Source organism: Lontra canadensis, unplaced genomic scaffold (genome assembly GCF_010015895.1).
Source record: "Lontra canadensis isolate GAN:19392208 unplaced genomic scaffold, GSC_riverotter_1.0 scaffold2, whole genome shotgun sequence".
Classification (NCBI taxonomy): domain Eukaryota; kingdom Metazoa; phylum Chordata; class Mammalia; order Carnivora; family Mustelidae; genus Lontra; species Lontra canadensis.
This window is the reverse complement of record NW_022630996.1, coordinates 45,407,068-45,431,000: the sequence shown is the minus strand read 5'-3', so window position 1 is coordinate 45,431,000 and position 23,933 is coordinate 45,407,068. Positions and strand designations below refer to the sequence as shown.

General features: G+C 43.7%; 1 protein-coding gene across 2 annotated transcripts in view; it reads right to left on the bottom strand.

Moving 5' to 3' along the window:
* Positions 1–23,933, bottom strand: part of RAPGEF5 (Rap guanine nucleotide exchange factor 5) — a 218,835-nt gene that overhangs the window by 61,700 nt on the left and 133,202 nt on the right. For both annotated transcript variants that reach the window (XM_032873502.1, XM_032873512.1), the window contains exons 10-11: positions 8,111–8,226; positions 7,591–7,679 (exon numbers count right to left, since the gene is read on the bottom strand). In XM_032873502.1, coding sequence (XP_032729393.1) covers positions 7,591–7,679; positions 8,111–8,226 — 205 coding nt within the window. The remainder of the gene's footprint in view (positions 1–7,590; positions 7,680–8,110; positions 8,227–23,933) is intronic.

Below are 23,933 nucleotides of genomic sequence, written 5' to 3'. Positions count from 1 at the left end.
TCACAGCTGGAAACCTGGAAGCAGGCCTTTGGGTAAGATTAGAGCACTCTTAAGCAGCTGTGGAAGCACCTGATTTGGGGTTGATAGCTGGAGTTGAATAGTAGGTTTTTACTTCAATTAGCCCTTTTATCCATGACTCTAGTCACTAAGGGGGAAAAATGATCTCTGGGAAAAAGCTAGGGATACACCCGAGTTCATTTCCAGTTTCAAATGATCATTCTATCTCTGAAGCAGTTTAGATAACTTCTACCTTAGCCTCTAGGTCCATTAGATGGGGACAATTATCCTGTACTAAAATGCATCGAATGGTAAGGAAGGTTGGATAAATGGAGGGGAATCTTGAGTAACCTTCAAATCCTGGCTGTCAGATCTGGACGGGGCCTCCAACAACATGTGGCCAAGTCCTCTGCTTTCACCAATGGGGCAACCGAGAAGATAAGTTCTACACAGTTCTAATCCCTCATCATTTGTCAAAATTAAGTGTTCAATTACGGTCGGCAAATACATGACATTCTCTGCAACAGTAAGAGGGAGGGAAGCAAAGGGCACTGCCAGAAAACCAAATCAAATGAGAGCAAACCAAACCCACAGTACAAAGACTGTAGAGGAGAGCACGGACTACATTCTAACGTAAACACTTGCACTTCCAGCTCTCTAGACAGCACTCTGGGGTTTCCACTGTCACCATGGACAGTTATTTCAAGCCTTTGCTCCACGTGGAGAAGTCAGTCTTCTCGGAGCAGCAGTGCTGTGGTCTGAGGCGTACGCAGGGCAGCTGCAGTTGGTGCTAATGAATTGGGCTGCTGTTGACTTTTTTACTAAAGCATGTCTGCAAACAAAATTAATGGTTACTTAAAAGTGGTGGTTTCGTAAAGCTGAAAAAGACCTCAAACGACAACTTAGTCTAGGTATTTGCCTATGAAAAAGTTGTTCTCACAGGTCAGAGGGTTAAAGCCTGATATGAAACATTTCCATGGGTACGGATTCTATGGCTTAGAGTCCTAGGTAGTACCAGCCAGCGATGCCTATACCTACTTCAAATTTCTTTCTTTTTTTCCTTCAATTAAGTCTGTTTCCTTTTGTTCTGAATTTTGCTGCGTACAGTTTCATGTTAATTCCTGAAAATATCTTTTTTTTTTTTTTTAAGTGGGGTTCAAGCCCAGCATGGAGCCCAAGGTGGAGCCTGAACTCACAACCCTGAGATCAAGAGTCAGACACTTAACCAACTGAGCCACCCAGGGGCACCTTGAAAATACTTTAAATACATTAAAATATCCTCCAGCTTATTTTAAAAAATATTTAATTCATTTATTTGTCAGAGAGAGGAAGAGCAAAGCAGGGGAAGCAGCAGGCAGAAGGAGAAACAGTCTCCCTGCTGAGCAAGGAGCCCAATGCGGGACTCAATCCCAGGACCCCGGGGATCATGACCTGAGCCACCCAGGCGTCCCTCCTCTAGCTTATTTTTAAAGACATGTGGATATAGCTATCATAAAGTAGTACCTATAACGATTAGCATTTAATATCTACTGTTTTCCTACTTCTTCTTTTGGAATTTTTTAATTCCTCCACTGGAATATATGCCCCATGAAGGTAAGGAGTTTCTTTTGTTTACAACTGTATCTCCACATGTAGGACGGAGAAGTGTTAAAGACATTTGCGGAAAGAAGGAATTATATTTTTCTAAGGTATTCATACATGGGCATATAGATGCTGAGTAATTAAAAATGCACAGTTGTATTTTATCACAGAAGCAGTGTATAAAGTTAGAAGTAAAGAAATTACAGGGGGATGGCTAGTATAAGAGATACGATGCAGTATCTTTCACCACTGGGGGGAAACTGCCACTTTTCCTTGGCAACAGACTCTTTCTGAATATCTCAAGATGGCTTGGTAATATAATTTGGTAAATGGATTTTACTAGTAGGTGATAAATCAAAGCCATTCTTTGGAAATGTTATAACATAATTTCTCAAAGAGCTTAAGAAGTTTCCCAATGAACAAGGTTATACACGAACACACATAAATCATCACCAGGTATGGCCACTAAACAATGGGTTCCAAGCTTCCTCCTCCATCAACATTCTAACTGCCCTATGATTCCAAAGAAACGCAGCAGTAACGTAAGTAATACAAAGGTAGACTGAATAGCCAATGTCCTTGTGCAATGGCTAAGTGATGGTGATTTCAGCATAAAACGACCACAAGTTTCTGGAAACTGTCTACATGAATTCTAGGGTCTCTCCTCCAGATCTAGAATTTCATGGCTGTGTGACATTTGGAAAGAGGTTGATGTAGATCCCTTTGAATCAAGGTGTTTTAGTGATGAAAGACAATCCAAAGATTGTTTGTATGACTTGCTTAACCTCTCAGGCTGGTTTATTACTGGAGCCCAGATCTGGGACCCAAGACCTCAGAAACTTATTTCCATTCCCTTTCTTCTCTGCTATGTGAATTTTCTCCTTTCTTAAAGTCTGATTTCTTGCAGAAGTAGGCGTCTTGGCTGTGAGACCCAAGGGCCACCCAGGGATTTTTATGGCAGGACAGAACCCTGGCAAAAATCCAGATGGGTTTTGTTCACTACATATCACTGCTCCTCATTCCAAGAGTAGAGAAATTCAACAGCTCTGTGTCCAGTACCTCTGTCTCCTCTGATAGTTTCTTTTCAAAATGATTTCAAGGGGTGGACCAGCAGTGCAGGTGTGTAAATTGTGAACTTCTCAGACTGCAGAGGCAGGGACCAGTGGACATGAGGCTGACCAGTGGACATGAAGCCCTGGAGAGGAGGTGGGGGATACAGGGGAGGTGGAGGAAAAGGGAACTGAGGCCCCTAAGTCTCCAGGGCAGATCTATATTCGCAACTCTTCGAAACGTGGAATAAATCTTTAAAAGTTGGAGGAAGGTAGATGAGACAAGGTCAATGTTCTGTTTCTGTGGCTCTCACATCTGGCTGCATATTAGCATCACCTGGGAGCTTTTAAAGCCCAGAAGGCTTAGATCCCATCTCAGGTCAACTGAATCAGAACCTCCAGAGTGGGACCCAGGCGCTGTATTTTTAAAAAGTGCCCCATGTGCCCCTAGTGTGTAAGATCCACTGGTCTATTTGTTATGGGACATCATAAAAATAAAAACAAAAGATACATACAAGATAATTTTAGATGCATCTGAATTGCTCAAAACCACAGAGTGATTTACCACCATCTAAAAATTTTCTGGGTCTAGCCTCAGTGATGTTTAGCTTGCACAAGCTAAGCTGCTACATGGTCATTGAGGTCTTTGCCACCTGCAAGAGGAAGTCTGGGACAGAAATGCCAAACATCTTTCTAGAAATCCTAAAAGGCAAAGAGATCAAGGAAGAAGTTCACCTAAGTTGTCTTCTGTATTTCCAAAGACCAGGGAAAAACCCTTCTTAATTTTTCTTCACAAGAAACATGCATCCAGCACTTAGGACGGGCTTGGTGCTAGCTGGGAAGAAGACAAAGTAGTTCATAAAAACCAGTGCCTGTCCTCGCTTTCCTCAAGGTTCTGTCGGTGCATTACTCTAAAAAAGCCACCAGTAAGCTGGCAACGGAGTAACTGGACTCTACCAATGGAGTGAGACACCCCTATGATGTAAGGCAGGTACGTTCACAGAGGTCATTGCCTTGTTTCAAGGGTAAAGGACTCAGTTTCTCAATGATATGCTCACCCTACGAGGGGCTGCTGAAAGCCGACCAGTAACACATGATCACAGCAGGCGCTTTCACCCCGAGTCCCATCCACAGAATATGCCTGAGTAACGAAACCAGTCACACCTTGAAGAAAGCAGGTCAACTTAATAAGAATGAGTCATTTCGCTTTACCTATTCCTGCTATCCTATTCTCCCTTCATTTGCTTTTCTTAAAAACCCACACCCTTAAGCACATTTGCTTCGAAAGTATGAATAAAGAATAAGAAAATGGGGGGAAAAGAGGCCAGCCGATAATGTGTTTCCTCTTGGGTTCTCCCTTAGATGGACCTGTCATAACGCGGCTTCAGAGGGAAAAATCAATAAGGTTTTTCCCTATGCAATCCATCCAATACATAATCCCCCCAACCCTCCTGCCGTTGCTTTGAACCAGAAGTTACTATTCCCAACAACAGCAGCCCTAAAGAAAACATACTCTATCCTTTGCACGGAGCGGAGCGGGAAGAGTTAAATCGGAGCAGGATTCCCGGAAGACCCCACAGACCAGGGCTGGCTGGAGGCAACTCACTCGTCCTTCCCTCCAGCTCCTCTACTCACAACTCCTTTTTTTTCTTTCTCCTTGCCTGCTTTTTTTGCCTGTAATTCTCCTGGGCTGGGAGTGCTCAACAACGTCTCCCCTACATCTGGGAAGATGAAAGACAAAGCTGCTTGATTTTTCTCTATCATTCCAAAGGTGTAAGCCAAAACCTGAACCTTGACAGAAAAGGTCACCTTTGAAAGCTGTTTCAGTCACGATCCATGTTCATAAATAGATAACCAGTGGACAGACTCAGATAGTTTTTCCATTTGAAACAATGAAGAATCGCTCACTCACTCTTTCATTCATTCACTCATTCTACAGCTATTCCTGGAAAGACTCCTTATGCCAGGTCCTACAAGGGAGGAAAGGTATGCCTACAGGGGATGATGAAAACACACAGGGCATTCGTTGTGTGCATCGAATCACTTGGGAAAACCATTAGTAGGTTGCTCTTAAGCATTTCTAATATTATTGCTTTTAAAGCTCAGCTTGACTTGGTGACAGAATACCGTAGGAACGGTTGTTTTCGCTTCTTGATTCAGGTGGCAACAGGATCCCATTATGTCAATAGCTCTGGCATTCTCCTTCCTATTCCATTCAATTAAGTCAACGTTTTTCCACTTGCACATCCATATTGATGAGTCATCACTTCAACGCTCCTCTGTGAGCACAGAAGGTCTTTTCTATCGGGCCTTGTACTTCCATTTTCACAACTAAGTGACTTTTGTGGGAAAGAGATGGGAAATGAGTCACATCTCTTGCTCCGTTATTTTCCCTCGCCTCTGGTGGGCACAGGAATGTAACAACCCAGAACAGGCTCATACTGGTCCATGGGAGCACTTACAGCCTCCCATGTACCCTTTCCTCCTCACTGCAGTCGGGGCCATGTGGACCACCACCAGATGGCTCCAGCCAGCCCCATATGGCTCCCGCTCCCTAAAAGGGGTGCTTAAGAACATAAAAACGCTGCTCTATACTTTTATTGCAGCCCCTTCTCATTTTCCTCCATCTGTCTTCCATATGTTTATACGATGCTATTAGGCTCTTGCACACATAGGCCTTTTATAATGAGGGTTGCTGGCCTGACCGAAATAAAGAACGAGAATTCACCTCTGTTGGTAACAAGGGGCCTCTCAATTCCTTTAAATATGTGATTCATTTAGTATTCAAACTAGAACAAACTAACAACCCTCTTTTCCTCAAGGTGCCCAAGGAATTCATTTTACTGTTACATATATGATATATCTTTTTATTTTGGCAACAAAAACCACACGGCAGCTTTTCTGTTGTGTCTTCTCCAAGTGCTGGAATGTGACGTTTTGGAGAACCACACGTGACTTCACTTAGGCCTCCCTATTACGTACTCATCAATCTCTCTCTACATTTGACTCTTCCTTTTCCTAAAGTTCTCTGTTAATCACAGGAAAAGTTGCTATCATGCTTTCTTTCAAGTATCACTACAAAAACGCGAAGTTTCACGCACCCTCTGAAAACTCTGAGGAAATGAGTAGGAACGAGGGGAGGCTGACCCCAAGAGGCCTCCTCCTGCCCTGCTGAGGGCAAACCACTGAGCTCTGGGCTGCTTTGCTTTGCTGGGCACTGGGCTAGAGTGACATATGTGGTCCCAGGCGAGGTGTAACAGTCACTAGATACCGTGCACAACACTGTTTCCAGCAGCAGGCAATTCCTGGCATTGGTACAGTCATCCAAGAGACTTTTCATTCCCAGTGTTAGATAGATAGTGGGAACCTGTTATGGGCATTAGGCCATCTTTCTCAAAAAACCACCAACAATTACAAAGAAAAAAAGAAATCAAGTTAGGCCTAATACTGGCTTTAATAATTTTTACACTTACTCACATGATCTAAACAGAGTCTCACATCACAGACCAGAACTGTGGCGCTGTTAAGAAGAAGCAAGCATTTAATCCCCCGAATCATCTATCCACATTGAATGGTGTCCCCTTTGCGGCAGATTATTTATTTGCCTGTAATCTAGTCCAAACCACCTGTGTAAAGCAGCCTGGTAATCAGTACATGGAAAATGATGCCTGGTTCCATGATGATTATATCTGATGAAGCAGAACATGGGAATAGTGCTCAAATGCACGAAATATTAACCAACAGACATACAAAAACAACCCAGCAAATGCCATGAGAATGTTTTTCTTTTAGGCTGCGTATAAATGATAGCTACTGATTTCCCCCACCCCAACTTGTACAAAATAAAGTATCTATTTGATTTTTGAGATCAAAGTATAACATTACTGTAGGATATGGGATTGGGTCATTTTCCTTTTTTTTTTTAAAGCCCATTTACATACTTCACACAACTTCGTTTCTCTTCATGTCCCTTATAATGCAATTTAGAGTCAGATATCAATTAGATTCAGACAAAAACCTACCGGGACCCAAGGAAACTTGCTCCCACCTACACAGTCATTTCACAATCCTTCCTATGAGGGAAAAAACCTAAGGTGTTACTCTGTAGGAATTCAACCCACGAACACAGGTGCTCTGCTAGCAGCAAACAGCACATTTTAGTCAGGATATCAAGTTACAGAATCGAGGCTGCAGCCAGAGGCCCATTCACTGGAACGATCATTCCACGCTGGAACAAATGACAAATTCTGGTGAAGAGAAGTAAGTACTTGCCCTTTGGTGATAAAGGAAGCATAGTTGGGGTGTTCTGTACACGCAATGGTACTGTTTCCCAAAGTGCAAGGGTGACAAAGCTAAATGGGTACTTGGCTCCCAGATGAGCTAGAAAAGGACAAGAAGTCTGATCAATAAGACTTCAGTGAATTATAGTTTCTTGTCTGCGAAGCTAAGAGTAGGATACTCTGCACAGCCAAGCTTGCTCTGAGCAGTGTGTAAACCACCTGGAAAAAGGCAGAAGTTGCTGCTACCCTGACAGTTGCTGAGTAGTTTGCATTAATTGCTGACATTTCCACAGGGAGGCTGCTCCCCTCAGCTCAGGGCTTCCCACAGGCCAGGTGAATGCTCATCCCTTGTATTTCTTCCCAGAGAACACTGGCTATTAAAACGCTAACCTCTTGCCAACTGCCTTTAGGTGAGATTTGGTAAAAACTGCCAAAGACACAAGAACATCTGCCTTCCTAGGGCTTTCTTTGTACAGCGACTTCCCAGGCAGCTGCGTGGGTCTCCATGTGTCCATTTACTGGATTGCAACACAACAGCACGAGGCCAAGCGGGGCGGTGCACAGAGCAAACGCTCTTTCTGCCCCTGCCGGTTTGGGCTGCGGCGCGAGCCTTGCCCCTCCGGGGACTGACAAGGGCGGTCGCCGCGGTGGGTCTGGAAGGGGGAGACACCCGCTGCCCTTACCTGTTTCTTTGTCCTGGACTTCTTCCAGGTGCAAGTCATTCAGAAGGTGCTCCAGTATCTTCTCGGGGGTCCCGGACACGACCACGTATCTGTCAGAGAGCAGAGAGTCCACCGAGTCATCCTCGGTGGAAGACTGCGAGCGGCTGCTCCATTCATCGTCCTCATCCTCCTCGTCAATGTATTTGAAATAAGGCACATCGAAGGTAGGTAGGGGCAGCTCTCGGTCCGAGAGCGCGGCGGATTCCTTCCTCTCTAGCTGAGGGTCCAAGACCCTCAGCCGGGAGCTGCCCATTGTGAACGGCTACCAACAAAGGCATCCCCTAAGAGCGCAAAGATCTTGCCATGTCTGTCCTTTCGCCGGGAACTGAGTCCATCTGGCTGCCAAGAGCTCTGCAGTCAGCTAGAACGCTCGAGAGGCGGAGAGAAGAGGGGGGAGGGAGGGCCGCCAGGCAGCGGGAGCGAGAGAAGGGGAGGCGGGCAGGGCCGAGGAGAGCGCGGCGCGCGTCGCGGGGCAACTCACCTCCAATCCCGCTCGGCGCCGCCGGCTGGCGGGGCCGGGCCGCAGCTCTGCACCCTCTTCAGTACCAGGACGTTCCGCTCCTGCTCCTTCACCTCAAAGGTCGCCACTTCGTCATCCTGCTCTCGTGGGGAGCGGGGGGCGACGGACGGGACACAAAGGGGAGAGAAAATTAGTCAAACCCGCCAACAAACACAAGAACAAAACCAAACAAACCCCAACCCCTCAAACAGGGGCCAAACTGAAGCCGCGTTTTCTCAAGTCGCTGTCCACCAGGATTACTGCAAAGATCCTGAAAAAAAGGAGGAGTCAGGGCAAGAATCTCCCTCTGATGGTAGAGTGTCTGGGTTCAGATTCTATAGGCACAGACAAGTACTATGGAGACATAAATACTGTCAAGGAAATGGGAAGAAATAAATAAAGTGGGGCTGGGATTCGGAGAGCTTGCATTTAAACTACCTGAGTGATTTGAATTAAGGCATCCAAAGCTCAAAGTTTCAAAAGACACAACAGGCTCATTGCATATGTATTCTCTTTTATCTTGTTAATGCTTATTAAATATTCACTGTATTAAAACTGGAAAGTCATAAATCCTTTAAAACACTAAAACAATAAGCAAGCCATATTAAGTATTCTTCATAGCCCTACTTTAGAAGGTGGGCAAAAAACTACCCATTCTATCACTCAGTTCATTCCCCCCAACCCCTCCCCCCCACCCCCGGAGACAGAAGATGGACTTCAAATTTATCCTGTCCCAGTTCTGCCAGAATACAAGCAAAAATGGATCTCTAGTTAGAATCTCATCTGGGCTGAAATTCGCATGTCGCGGGTGAGTGCACTGACTTTCTTCACCTCAGTCCCTTTTAAAAAGGAGAGGAGGCTGAACAATCATTCATTTCTGCACACACAGCTTCCACAGCCCAGAGCTAGTGTGGCCCGCTGACGTGGCTCTGTTGGAGTCCGGCTCACTGCTGACCCAGCAGTGTGGAGGCTGACCCTGAGTGATGAACACTTCCAGAGGATAGAGTGTGAAATTCTACCAGTGTGTGACACCCAGGAAGGGTAAGGTAGCCCAGGGGAAAAAAAAAAAAACTGTGAAATGCAAGTAAGAAAAGCTAGCTTCTGTATTTCTGAGGATTGGGGCAAAAGAGGAAGGCAAGAAAAGTTGACACTAGGTAGGCTTCACCTTAAAAATGATATCAGTTCTTTCAAAAGGGAAACATGCCCCAGAGTTCCTAGCATGTTTCTGCCACAGGAAGAAAATCCAACTGATAATTAGGTGCAAACATTAAAGAAAAAAATTTTTTTTTTTCTCCCCAGTGGGTAAAATGTACTATGTCCATTGTACATTCTTAATCAGTTCCGTAGATCTACCAGGGATGTCCATGTATTTTATCCATCTTTCCTAAGAATACAAAGGCACTAATCTTGCCATAATTGTCAACCAAATTGGTGATAAAATTATGCTTGCAACTGCTGATGTCCTGACTCCCAAGAAAATGTAGAGACAAAAATAAAAATTATTGGTCACTCGAAACAATATAATTTTATGATAATTTAAAAAATCTTTTAGTGGCAAATAATTTTACTATGTAAAACTGGTGTATTACATTTCAGCAAGGTCAGATGCTCAGTTACTGTGGCAATTAATGTTGGATATTCATTGTTCAACTCCCTGAGGACGGCGGTGTGACTCCTGTAACATGAATACCAATGTGTAATTGCTATCTTTCATTTCTCCAAAGGGGTCCTTTTGTTATCCGTGTAGTTGAAGTGAAATAAGGTGGCTGGAGAGAGGGGCATATATTGACCAAAAAAAAAAAAAAAAAAAAAAGGCAGAATGTGGGTCTGCGATACTGAGACACAGAAACAAATAATTCACTCAACAGTGGATTTGAAAAGACAAAAATCTTTCCCTGGTTTTCCTCTCATCGTAAGCCAATATTCATTTTCTACGAGCCTGCTGTCATTGTGAAGTACATTTTACATTCTACATGCACGTGATATATGGCGTTATTAACTTCCATGGGCCACGCACATACATATGGATGGGAAGGGCTTCCCTAATGTCTGTGTAACTAATATGTATTACAAGGCTGTGCAGAGAGCAGCCACACTCTGCTGGGCAGGGAAACAGCTGAATCATATTGATGTACTATCAATAGCATCTTATGTCGTAGTGATCGTTTCCATTTTGAAAACCTGTTAAAAAATAAAGAAAAGAAAAAGCAGAAAAATCAATGTATAAAGGGAGATGTAAGTGATCTAAAGATGCCATGAAAACATAATAATCCTAGGTTTCTGTCTTTCAACAAGGAAGGTCAGGTGAGTGCTTCACGACCCATGCACGCTCACCTAATTGCTCTTCCTAAAAAAGAGCAGAAGTACCGTGGTTGGGGTTCTGAGCATGAAACTTTGTTCTGGTGCTTGCTTGGTGAAGAATGAAAGTATTTAGAGCTCTCATGATGGAAAATTGTTCAATGGCAAATAGTTCATGAAGAGCAAGCAAAGCATTAAAATGCTTAATTTATAGTCGTTCACTCAACAAACAGTGATGATGTCCATGGGTAAGGAGGTGCTGTGCTGGACACCGAGTGACAAGCAGAGTAAGACAAGTCCCTTGCCCTTAACTAACAAGTTAATAGGCTCCCTAACAACATAACTGTAACTCGGCAAGCACCCTAAGATGAGGCCAAATGGGAGAGACAACGCAAAGGCAGAACCCATGGGATATTATGGTTAAGATGACTGTCAGTGACAGAGAATGGGAATGTCATGAAATGGGACAAAAACATACAGAGACTCTGGTTCTGGTGAGACTGATGAATCTAGTTTCAGATAAGTGATGTTTTAGTACTGATAATCTATCATGCTATAGATACACAGCAGGCAGTTAGAAATACTGAACTAGGCTTCTAACAGAGGTCAAGGAAAGAGAAAAATTTGTGAATTATTCAAGTTTTGGGAATGGCTGAGATTGTTAAGAGAAAACAGGAGAGAAAGGGAACTATAAAGATGGGTATAGGGGAAGGAAAAAACCCACAGAAAGTTGGGGAATAGGTAGAGGGTCAGAGTCTTGGGATGATGAAGAAGTAAAACCAAGATGAGTCAGGAGAATCTAGAGAGGATAGTCTCAAGAGATTCAAGGAAAATTCTAGTCTGTTGCTGTAGAGTTTACAGAAATTAAGTTTAAGAAAAAGAGATGATGAGCTCCCTTTGGTCCGGGGGTGAGAAGAGAACGGCTAAGGTGTGACTGAATGGGGAGGGAGTCCACAGACAGAGAAGACCACTTCCTGGAATTGCATTGTGAAGGGAAGGGGTCACACTGCAGGGGTTGTAGGGGTGGGGAAGGCAGATACTGAGAAGAGGGGACAAGGTCAGGAACATAGTGGAGGGGGCAGACTAAACAAGGATGAATATTTCTTTCCCTCAGAGAGGTTCAAGGGAAGGAGGATGGGTGGAGACTTAGAAAAAAATAAAGTAGGGAAAATAAGGAAGCTACAGTAGAGGCTATGAGATGGTTCTGTATTCTTAGTAGAGGGGGGATTGAGACTACCTTCTGGAAGGAGGGGGTTCAGGGTGAAGATGGTGAACACACGGCTTCAGGGGTACAACAGGGGATAAACAAGTTATGAAAAAGAGCATTGCTAGGCAGCTCTGTGGACTGCTGAGGGTAGAAACACACATTGACGGTTGTATGTCTCTCTGCTGAAGGGCCCACAAACCTTAGAGGGGAACAGTGTCTGATGGGGCCCACCCAGAAGAAGGGGCTGGCAAAGGCAATGACAGGACGTGACAAGGGGAGGGCTTCTGGGTGGCTGTCCACATACCAAGGAATGTCGCTCATCACCACACAGGGTCTGTCTGGCTAGGGAAAGCAGTAAGCCTAGAAGAAGTTGATAAACTGGGACAACATGGAGGGGCTGAGGCCCCACAGGAGCTAAGGGGGCTGGCAGGGGGTGGACGAGGAAGCAGGCACAAGCTTAGACCAAGAAGGCAAATACTTGAAGTGGAGCAGTTCAGACTGGTGAAGCCCCTGGCACTCGCAAGCTGGCCCGGCACCCACTGCTAGGCTGGGCTTGTCCTGGGAGCATCAGCAACTGTGCGGAAAGTCAGCATCAGAAAGGCCGATCTGTGACCGCGATGGACCAAGAGAGACACACAGCCACACGGTAATCACACCTGAACACAGATGAAGCACGAATGTTGGCCAAGCTAGAACATACCAAAAAGCCCAGGTAATGAGCAACTGCTGCTGCTTTCCCAACTACATTTCAGTTTTGCTCTGGTCTGCCTTCCCTGCAGGTAAGACTCATGACAGTGAGTCAGAGTTACCCCATTTCCTGACAGCAAAGCCCTGCCTCTTTAAACACCCCTCCCTAATCACTGGACACAAACCCAAGTTCTAGGGGTCCTTTCTCCTAGCACCCTCTCATTCTGATTGGTTCCATGGCTCCCCAGAGTGTGAGGTCTCCCCCTCAGCAACGGGCAGCAGACCCAGCTTGTCCAACTACAGGTGTGTCCCGGGGGGCTCTGGTTAGAGGACACTGACAACAGTTAGAGGATGCTGCCTGGCCACTGGTATGGAGGGGCATGGAGACGGTGGTCACTGGAGTCAACAACACACACACACACACACACACACACACACACACACACACAGCATTTCCTTGTTAGGGTGATGAGAAAGTCACACAAAGGGATGTTTCCGAAAGTGACTACGGGAAATGGGGCTCAAAGGATGATAAAGTAGGAGGTAGATAATAAAGCTTCTGCAGCAAGCAGAACAGCATCTGGAGGGAAGGAAAGATGACCTGAGCAGGGAGCACAGGTCTCGGGGGAGAAGCGGCTTCTGCAGGTGTGACCATGGTATAGTAGGTGATGAGGGGCACAGGGTGTATTCCCAGAAGGCACCACACTCCTCCATGCCTTTGCCTGTGGGGTTCAGCCCTGCTTTGTACATGTCAGTGAAAATTCCTATCTCTTCCCAAAATATACATGAGCCTCCAGATCTGCAGAAAGCAGTACTTTCCCTACGCTCCTGAAGGGATGGCAGGAAGAAGGAGAAACACTGAAAGCTGGGCCAGATGCAATCTTCCCAGCTTTGCCTATGGGATGTGATTTAGGATAAATGGGGACGCGGGGAAGGAGGGGAAATGCAAAACCAAACAGGTGTCCTCAGCTGAAATGGTGTGTGTGTGTGGGGGGGCAATAAATGCCAACGGGGAAGGTTGATGGGTCACAGAATCAAAGGACCACTGAAGAGAGCCCATCAGGGTCAGGAAGACAGAAGCAGGCTTTCAAGTCCCTGTTGCTTGTCTTTGTGCCATTCTTTGGGTGGGCAGCTCTTATTTATTTCCTTTTTCTGGCTATACTGCTATCTTGCCTGTCAATTCTGAATGAATTATACAGAACCAGTACCTTTGACTTACTTTAGATTAACTTCAGTGATCATGATCAGCTTTTGTACTTCTAAATCAAACTTCTTTTCTTTCATTTATTCACATGAAAGACTTTTATTTTTAGGGTGAAAATACCTAATAATAAAACTATGGATTTTCAAAAAATAAGGTGAAGAATTGATGCTCACAGTTTAGCAGGTCTTAATTTGTATTATCCTGAACCAAGCTTCTGCCTGTATTTATATTTTCACTTTCACCAGCACTAGCAAAAAAAGTGATTACTAAGGGATTTCTCAGGCCTCATGGAGTTGTCACAACTACTTGCTTGATTTTTCCATTATCACAAATAATGGAAAATATTCCTCTCCAAATACTCACATAAAGCAGCCATCGATATTCTCTATGGCATTGGGTCCCTGCTGCTCTATGAGCATAAACTCTTACAAGAGTGCTTAACTGGGGGTTCATGGAGGGGCTTTAGGGATTCAGATTCAGAGAACCCTCTGAAAGTATCTAAAATTTTTATGTGTAAGCACATTTTTCTAGGTAGAGTCTGGAGTCGTCAGTCTCACTCAAGTCTATGAATACCAAGAAGTGCAAACCATTCCATATGATGGAACTTTTACTTATCATCTCACCTAAGAAAACTGCTTTCCAAGTCCTGCCACTAACACCTTCCATCCAGACGAGATGCCCCAAGGAACCTAATCATGACACCCACACAGTGACCTCTATTCATTTGCTCTCCGTGTTCTCCACTAAATGACGCCATCTTGAGAGGAGGGACTGTGCCTTCTATCTCTCTAACACACAGCTCAGGGCACATGATATTCACTTGATAAAGGTTTACTGTACATACCAGTTAATGAACAAGCAAGAGAGGGAGTGAATTGCCTCAAAACGGCAGAATTCCATGTTGCAGGGCTCAAAGGTTATTCTCACTGCAAGGCTTCCCTCACCCTCCATTTTGTCACTTTCCTATTACAGTGCTCATCACAAGAGCTAACTGTGCTTTGAACTTTAGTGTTATAATTATTTATTCCATCTATGAAACCAAGCTCCCATGCAACTAATATATAAGAAGCCATGTAAGCAGGACAACATCAGGAAGGCATTCACTAAATGGTACTGTCCCTTGGTCTAGGGCATATAAAAAGGGAGTGGATATGAACAGGTCAAACTGTGGGCTAAACTGTGAACTGGCCAAGATGTTTATTTTGTATCCTCTACTCTCCCCCTCCTGGTTGGCCCCAACCAGGATCTTCAGCAACTCACACGGCTTTGTGCTCCATCACCAAACCCGCCTGAAACAGGCAGCACTAGAGAACCTTTCAAACAGAGAACGCGAAGACTCACGTGGCGTGATGCTGTGGCGATCAAGAAGTCACAAAAACTGCAACGCTGTTTTCCCTCAAGCTCATGAAAACAGTATCTGAAGATGCTAACTTACTTATAAGAAGGCATTTTCTATGGACTGAATGTGCCCCCCTCCAGAAATTCCTAGGTTGAATCCTGACTCCTAGTGTGACGGTGTCTGGAGGTGGGCCTTTGGGAGGTGATTAGGTTATAAGGGTGGAACACTCATGAATGGGGCTAGTGCCCAGAACGTTCCCTCACCTCTTCTACCTTGTGAGGACCCAGTGAAATGATGGCTGTCTGCGAACCAGAAAGCAACCTGTCAGCAAACGCTGAATCTGACAATGCCTTGATCTTGGACTTCTAGCCTCCACAACTGTGACAAATAAATTACTGTTGTTTAAAAGCCACTTAGTCTGTGGTGTTCTGTGAGAGCAGCCCGAATGACTAAGACATACAGCCAATAGCTTGTTATGACTCCTTTCATCTCTCGACCTTCTTGGTCTAACCTTTATTCATCCCACAAGGTTCACTTTGAGAACTGCTGCCTCTAGGAACACCCCTCTCTTTGCCTCCAGTCTGATTTGGCTGGCCCTTCTCTGTGACCCCATGGTACCGAGTCATGGTCCCATGACTCAGCACTTGGAGAAGCACAAAGCAAAAGCCCACTTGTGGGCAGGTACCAAATCTTCAACTTTGAATTCCCAGTGAGGTCTTAACACTTCACAGATACTCAAAGAACACTGCCTGAATAAATGAACAAAAAAGATGAATGGGTAAATGTGCCTTTTAGAGTGAAGGCTTAAGAGAATAAATAATACCTTAAATCTCAAAGAATCCTTCTCAGAGATGGTGCTGATAGAGGGGACATTTTGCTATGCTCTTCCTAAGGGAGGGTCATCAAATTACTCTGGTGGTGGGTGACACTGGCTTGTGCTGTTCTGCATCTTGACCATCAGCTTGGGCGAGGCACTCAGATCGGGTAAACTGAAAAGAACAGCTGGCATGCTCACCCAACTGGACACTGATAAATACAGGCAAGGGGTTACATGATAAATATCAGATCAAAATGACCTATTCTAGTTCAGCATCTTGGCCTGAGGGTGGTTCATGTGAAAATCGCTACAAGGCAGCTCCAAGAGTTGACCCCTATCTAAGAGAATACATGATTGATATTTTGTGAAGAATAAAAATCACGCAGTTGTTAACTACTAGACCACTAAAAACTAATATCATGGGAATGGAGGTAACCACAATGCAAGAAATAAGGAAAAAGCACTGCCATATGCAACAAACAGATTCACTAGGGAGGGCGATAAGGAAGGGAGCAAGCCACGACCCAGGCAGATAAATGGACAATAATAAGCATTTACTGAGGGTTTACCATTTAGCTTTTTACCAAAGCTAAAAGCTGCATATGCATTATCTTTTCATTAACAACAGTTCTATGAGGTAAATACTATTAAAACCCCATTTTTAAAAAAAGATTTAATTTATTTATTTGACAGAGATCACAAGTAGGCAGAGAGGCAGGTGGGGGGCAGGGGGCAGGCTCCCCATTGAGCAGAGAGCCCAATGCAGGGATTGGTCCCAGGACCCTGAGATCATGACCTGAGCCGAAGGCAGATGCTTAACCCACTGAGCCACCCATGTGCCCCTAAAACCATTTTGATAAAGTAATTTAGCCAAGAAAGATCACAGGGTGAAGGTGTGGTAAAGCTGAGACTGAAGCTGGATAGACTCAACAACAGAGCTCTTAACCAGAACCACAGATGTTCCCCTAAAGATGGTCAGTAACGTACATTATAGACTACAACTATTGGAGGGGACTTGGTTTACTCTGGTGCTGCTAACCAAAGCAGGCCAATCTGCTTGGGGGTCAGATAACAGGTGTGTCTCAATCATGGTGAGGCTCAAAACTACTAGGGCCACCAGTTTTCAGTTCTAGATGGCCCATGTGATTTGGAAAACCCATCAAGGGACTGAAAAGAGAAGACGGTTGAAAAGTGCTGAGCATAGTATCAGGACCACAAGTAAACCAGCTCAGGCAAGGGCAGATCTCAAGAACCAGCAAAGGAAGAATGAAGTGCTAGCCAGAACAGAGTTAAACACAGCAGGGATCAGAGGAGTGAGACTCTGGGCACCTGTGCCCACACACCCTGGGTACACAGAGACATGCAGGTTAGGGCTGGTGGAACTTCTGATGCATTAGCTGCCTTGGGAAGATAGTGAATTATACCCACTAAAATGTGAATTTTAGAGAGAAAGAAAGAAAGAAAGGGAGGGAGGGAATGCATGGATGGATGGAGGGAGGGAGAGAGAGAGAGGGAGAAAGAAAAGAAAAAAAAAAAAGAAAAGGGGAAAAAATAAAAGAAAAACCCAAAACTGGGCTGTGATGAGCCTGTGGGCACAGAAGTTTGCTGACTGGGGTACACGGGGCCCTACACCAAGGAGCCACAAGGGGTTCTGAGAAATATGCCTTGTGAGGTACAGTTTACGTAGCTGGAATGTCTAAGAAAGAAAAGCTTGGGAGAATGAAACCCTGGTAGGTAATTTCCATTCTGTGAGCTACCCTACCCTTCCTGTGGGAGAAAGAGCAACAGGATTACTCATGATGTTCTAGAAAGGTGACCTTCCATTAGTGGGTGGCTAGATAAAAGAGGCCGATTGTGTTTCAATTTAAGGAAGCCTTAACAACAGAGGTGGAATGAGCTCTCCCTCAGGCTGAAGCAGAGTCTGTCAATAATATTATGGAACAAGGGAAGATGGTTCTTCAGGGAGAGTGGGGGCCAGACAAGATGACCTTGGTATCTTTTCCAGCATCAAGATTCTACAAAAATTCATCTGTCTTGACTTCACTTTTCCCACAGAAGCCCAAAATATTGGCTCTCCTGAATAGGAGAGATGCATATGATTTAGCAGTATCTCTTCTCATCTTGTACTACAGAAATTCACACACAGCTTAGAAAACCAAACCACCAATGCCCACATCTATTCTTGTACCGTAAATGTGGGTACAGCAGAATTAAAATACTTATCTGAAAAAAAATAATCTCCCCAGCCAAAACCAATTTTGTCTGAAAACAACCTTCATAGAATTTGCTGACAAGGTATCTCATGACTGTTTTCTCATGGAAAAAAGTACACAGAATTTAAAAAAAAAAAAAAAAAAAAAAAAAAGGTCAAAAGAATATTGCTGGCAAGACAGACCTGATTAAGAGTACACTAAGAGAGAGATTAAGTAAGCAGGTGCGTGTCAAGGTGAGTGGTGGGTTGGATTTAGAGAACCACAGAGTGCTGACCTGACAATTACATCTTTGCAGAGGCTACTCTAGGTAGAAAGAGACTATTTTAGTAATGACAATGGGTTCCTTGTTTTAATCCCAGACATATTAAGATTAATAATTCAACCTAAAGCCTAAATGGAACTAAGAGGATTCATCATCTCCAAACTCACAAAATCTAGGTACAGTCTGACTTCCATGGGTATAAAAGCAAACACAAAGTTGTTAGTGAATGTGACCAAACTTCCAGTGGAAACCGGTAAACATGTCTGGACGGAAAGCTCTGGCTGCTAGGGAAGAACCGTGTTTATTAAATTTCATTGCCCCCAGTAATTATTACGATGTAAAACAAGCTGTCGAAGAATCCTAATATTAGGGGCAAGCCTAGGACTTTGATCCGCCAATGTCAGTAAGTAACCCTACTGAGCAATAAGAGAAGAAGAAATGGGAAGAGACTGAAATATCTGGAAATGTAAAGTCAATATCTTTTGATCCCAAGTATATTGCGATATGCCATATTAGCTTGATTGATTATTCTGGGGCAAAAAAAGAGAGAGAGGCACACTCAGCTAGAGTTCTGAAAGTGTTTGACGGGACTATTTACAGAAGTGCTGCTAGGTTGGAGGAAATTAACCAAAAAAAATGGTGATGTAACAAGCCTAGACAGAGAGTTTATCCACCCTTGGGCTTGAAGGGCAAGAGGATGAGAGTGAGTGTGGGATCCCACTAGGAGCCTGAGAGGTGAGAGGCTCCCAGGGAGGAGCGGCTATCACAGAGGGGTGTGGTCACCGTCAGAACTGCAGGAGGAAGTAGGACAGAGGTGGGAACAACCAACACCTGATATTCCTGTCCTCCTACACTCTGATGTCCAGCAGTGGCTCCCACGGGCCAGGTCCCATTTGGAGGTGGCAGCCAAGAGCACCCGGGGTGACAGAGTCCGCAGGAGTCAGGACTTACGGGCTGGCAGCACAGATCAGAGGCGGAAATGGAGGAGAGGATGTGGATACAATAATGCCTTTCTGGTCCCAGAGAAGCTGGGGTCAACACACCAGGAATGGAGTCCAGCATCTTGCTTCAGGAAAGCAACGCAAAGATCTAGCAGCTCTTGAGTAGGACATGTCAGTATTACCCAAATGACTTAATCTCATTCCTGCAGCCTTCCACGTCTTCACAGTCTTCCTCCATCAGTTTACTGCAATTCCAGTCCCACAACATGCCTCATACCTGACACTCCCCAGGTGACCCCTGAAAGTTGTTGGACCACACGGATATCATTTTTACCATAAAAACTTAGATTTTGATAAATATTTCCCAGAAAGTCCTCCTCTAGTTCCAGTATAAAAATTTTTGGTTGAAAAGCAGATTTGGGGGTGAGGATGAAGGGGAGAATAGAAAGGAGAAGTGGCAGGACAAGTTCAACACTGATATTAGCTGGATGAGAACATGGGTTTGATCTGTTTCATTCTCTGGGCTGTTGTCACCATCAGAACAACAGTACCTCCTAAATGAATGAATGGCCTGGTGAATAATGGATAGGTGTACTGATATTATGTATATCAGAATGGCCCAAGATCAAGGACAGAGAGATTGGGAGAGGTAAGGAGGCAGAGGTTCAGCCACAGAGGGACTCAGTCCAGATAGCAGGTTAGGGCAGAGAGGAAAATTCAAGCTACAAGTCTGCAGAACCAAAGGACAAGATCTAGGCCACCAGTAGCTAAGAACCAGTGCTCCAAAGTCAGACAGAGGCAAATGGTCTGATTAATGGACTTAGCTCACCCATCACAGAAACGACACTTGATTCTGACTCCGAGATCTTCTGAGCCACTCTCATCCAGGGAGTGCCCTGTCCTCACAGAGAATCTGGGTTCACAGCTGCAGACATGGCCTCAATCTATCCTGAGCGGACAGAAGTTACAGGGTTTGCCTTATCTAGAGTAAAAGCCTACAACCATTTAACAGCTGTGTTCCAGGAGAAGAAATGTACTCCCCAAATCCCAAATTGTAATTTGAAATATGAGGATACTATACCTCCCAGAAGGTTTTTAGGCACTAAAAAAAGACTGTATGCAAAAGGCCTCACATAGTCATGCCCAGCTATACTTTTATCACAAATTACTAGAAAAAATAGTTTAACAATCAACCCACCTTTCTAAACTCCCTTCTACCAGATCCCATGTCAGAGGTATGGTCCATTTCTAGGTAGAAAGAGTCTATTTTAGTAATGACAATGGGCTTCCTTTTTTCCTTGGTAATTATCAATTCCAAGCACAAAAATTAAACTGAGATGACGACAACCCTTCAAAGAACCTATGACTTCAATCCAATTAAACTGATAGTCACCAGAGTGAAGACAGACCTGCCTGGGTTCAAATCCTAGACTTGCCACTTACTAGCTGGGAGGTCTTAACAAGGTTGTTCAATCTCTCTCAGCATCAGTTTTCCTGTCTGTGAAATGGGATAATATCTACCTTATTATTAACCCAATTAAGAGCACTAGACATAGAGAAAGCCCTCAGTAAATGGATGCAGAAAAATATACAAACTGTATTGTAACTGTATGCAGTGCCATTTTGGTATATTAACACCTACGTGTTACAAATTAAAATTTGTAGCAGGGCCTTGCTACAATTTTGTTCATGTGTATGTGTGTTTTAATATCATCCATATTTAAAGAGACACAAATAATGTCATCAAACTTTTTCAGTTGCACTGGAAACTACTCCCCATGGTGCTGTAAGTGCCACAGAGAGCCAGAGGCCATCCCAGCAAGTTAATTACAGAGTTCACTGAACCTGGAGGAAAGAAGGCTGCAAGCCATTCTGCTGGAGAACTGGGATCAGGATTGAGGAAATGGAGCATTCTCATGGGAATGCAGGGTTGTTTCTCTCTGGCATCCACCTCACCCCTCAACCCTACGTCTCACTTGCCAAGAAACCATATACTTCTAGAAGCGAAGATCTAAAAGAAGGGAGACAATGAATTTCAGTTGTCTCTGACTCTTATGTTTTTAAAATAAAATTTCAAGAGTTAGTTGATGTGAGGGAGTAGTCAACATCCTTTAGCATCAGCAAATCCAAAGTATAAACAGGATAAAACATCAATAAAGAAGGTGTGGGGTCAGCCATGGTCACTGGGGTGAGGGCAATTAACCCCATGGCTTCTGTTGATTTTCTGTTCCAGATATGGTGGTCATTTCATTCTGCTAAGACTCACAAGTCAAGTCCACTCACCCTGGTTAGTGGGCCCGAGGAAATATACAAAGGGTCAGCTGGGAATCCCCAAGACTCACCTCTTGTTTTCTCTGGAATTAAGAAGTCTAGGTCAAAGGGCAATTGGGCATTGCCTTGTGCATACATGAGCTGATAGAGGTCTATCTGAAGGTAATTCAGAAGACAGGAGGATGCTTCAAGTTCTAAATTAGATTCGTAGGCATTTCCTAACATGCAGATTCAAAAGAAAGGGGAAAAAATTCAATGACTGGGTCACTAGAGAAAAAAACCATCAATATTTTGAAAATGTGAATTCCATCAATCCATGGCTTCCATGCAGACTGATACATTTATGACACGACTCAAAAAGCTGAGATGACTTTAGTGCTGAGAACAGCACTTATTTCTACCTCTCATTATCGGTTTATCTTGATGGCCATCGAAATGTAATACGTAGATTACCTGAGACTTAGAAAATACCTGAAATCTTGCTTCCTAGGAGATTTTGCAAAAATGACAAATATAAATGTTACGTAGAGATACCTTCTAGTTTCCAAGTATTCTCAAATCATTTCAAGTGTGTGTGTGTGTGTGTGTGTGTGTGTGTGTCTGTGTGTATGTGTGGATAACACATGTGCCAAGTTATTCTAAAGATTTTATTTATTTACTTGAGAGAGAGCATGAGGGGGGGGAGGGCCAGAGGGAGAAGCAGACTCCCCGCTGAGCAAGGAGCCCCATGTGGGATTCCAGGATCATGACCTGAGCCAAAGGCCATCTTTAACCAACTGAGCCACCTAGTTGCCCCCCCACCCACCAAGTTATTCTAAACTCTCCCCAAGTGGCCCAGAGATGGGATGATAACCTAGGTTAAACTATGACTCAGACTAAGTTTCCACATCCTGACTGCAGATATACTTGTCATTTGGGGTTTGAATAATTCACAGTCGCAGTTTATAGAAGCCTTTAAAATCTGAGTAACAAGAGGATAGTATGGATTGTTAGAGCAGGACTTGATAGCTACCCCTGTTTCCTATTACTTTGGCTTCGTTTCCCAAATTTTTCTTGAAGGAAATTCAGAGGTTTGAAAATACTTCTTGATTAAATGAAAACCTAATTTATAAACTGAAGTTACTTGAAAAAGCTAGCTCTTCACTCTGAATAGACCCAGCAGAAGTATTCTTCAAATTTAAAAAGTAGTGAATATCAAAATTTGCTAAGAGTAGATCTTAAGTGTTTTCACCACACACACACCACATAACTATGTTGAGGTATGGATATGTTAATTAGCTTCACTGTGATAATCACTTTACAATGTATGCACATACATCAAAACATCCCATTGTATATTTTTTCATTGTATATTTTAAATATATATGGTTTTTACTTGTCAACTATACCTAAGCTGTAAAACATTTTTTAATAAAAAATAAAATATAAAATAACATGCCAGGAAAATGGAAAGGCTTCAAGTCAAGGAACTCTGTAACTCCAGATCTCTTTTGTGTGTATATACATGTGTGTTTTCAGATGTGTACACATGCATGCATGCATTTGTAACTTCAGAGAGGGCAAAGCAGTAATAAAAGATGCAGCCTGAATACTTATGCAAGTTAGGGAATGAAAAATTCCTAGTTAGCGTAGCAACTGCTAGATCGTATGGCATGGGGGGCAAGGAGATACAAGCAATGTAAGTTAATACTCTGTTTTTTTTCACATTTTGTACATTCCTTGGTGTTTTTAGAGAGGTACACCTTTGGTCTCTGTAGTAACCATCTCAGAAACCTCATTTCACAGTTTGAAAGCAGACCGGAAGAAAGGTAGGACTGTGTCACCCCTGGGTTCGTTGCAAAACTGTAGAAAGTTGGTATTAAAATTCATCAAGAGAATTTAAAATACAATGAAATATTGCTAAACTCTTTGAGAGACAAACAAATAAAATTAGAAGGTAAAAAAAAAAAAAACAGAGACTTGGTTAAAATAAGACAAAAATAAATTTCACTGCATGGTATTGGTCTTTCTCCCTGCTTTTCTGGGGTGTGGCTGGGGGGTGTGGGAAGGAAAGACCAAGAGAAAAGAAATGGAAGTACTTCAGTGATAATACAAAAACATCTATTTTTCTGAGTATTAACTTGCATTTGGGGTACCAAGGAAGATTGAAACCATCACAGACAAACCTGCCTAGGTAAGATTCTTACTCCATCAACCGTGACTCATTGAAGACTGAAAGCTCATGTCTACTCTTTACCAAGTATGAATTCTCCCAAAGGCTTGTCTACACTTACAAACTAACTGTTGGTGTTGAACTTTCTTGTCTTTTCTGCTTGTCATTTCCAGGTGAATTCCCTGTAGTACAAAACCTTTCCCTTAAAGCTGAAAATCTCCAAAGAACTGGAAGCCTGGGGCTGGTACAACTTTGGATTTGCACAGATTTGGTTTGGGTGCTTTAACTGGGGAAACATTTCGAATTACCTACAACTGTCTTCTCTCCTGGATTCATGTCCACAAATACTGATTGAAAGCCTAGTGCTAGACATTGGGGATAAAAGTCCAAATAAAAATGGGGATTGCCCTCAGA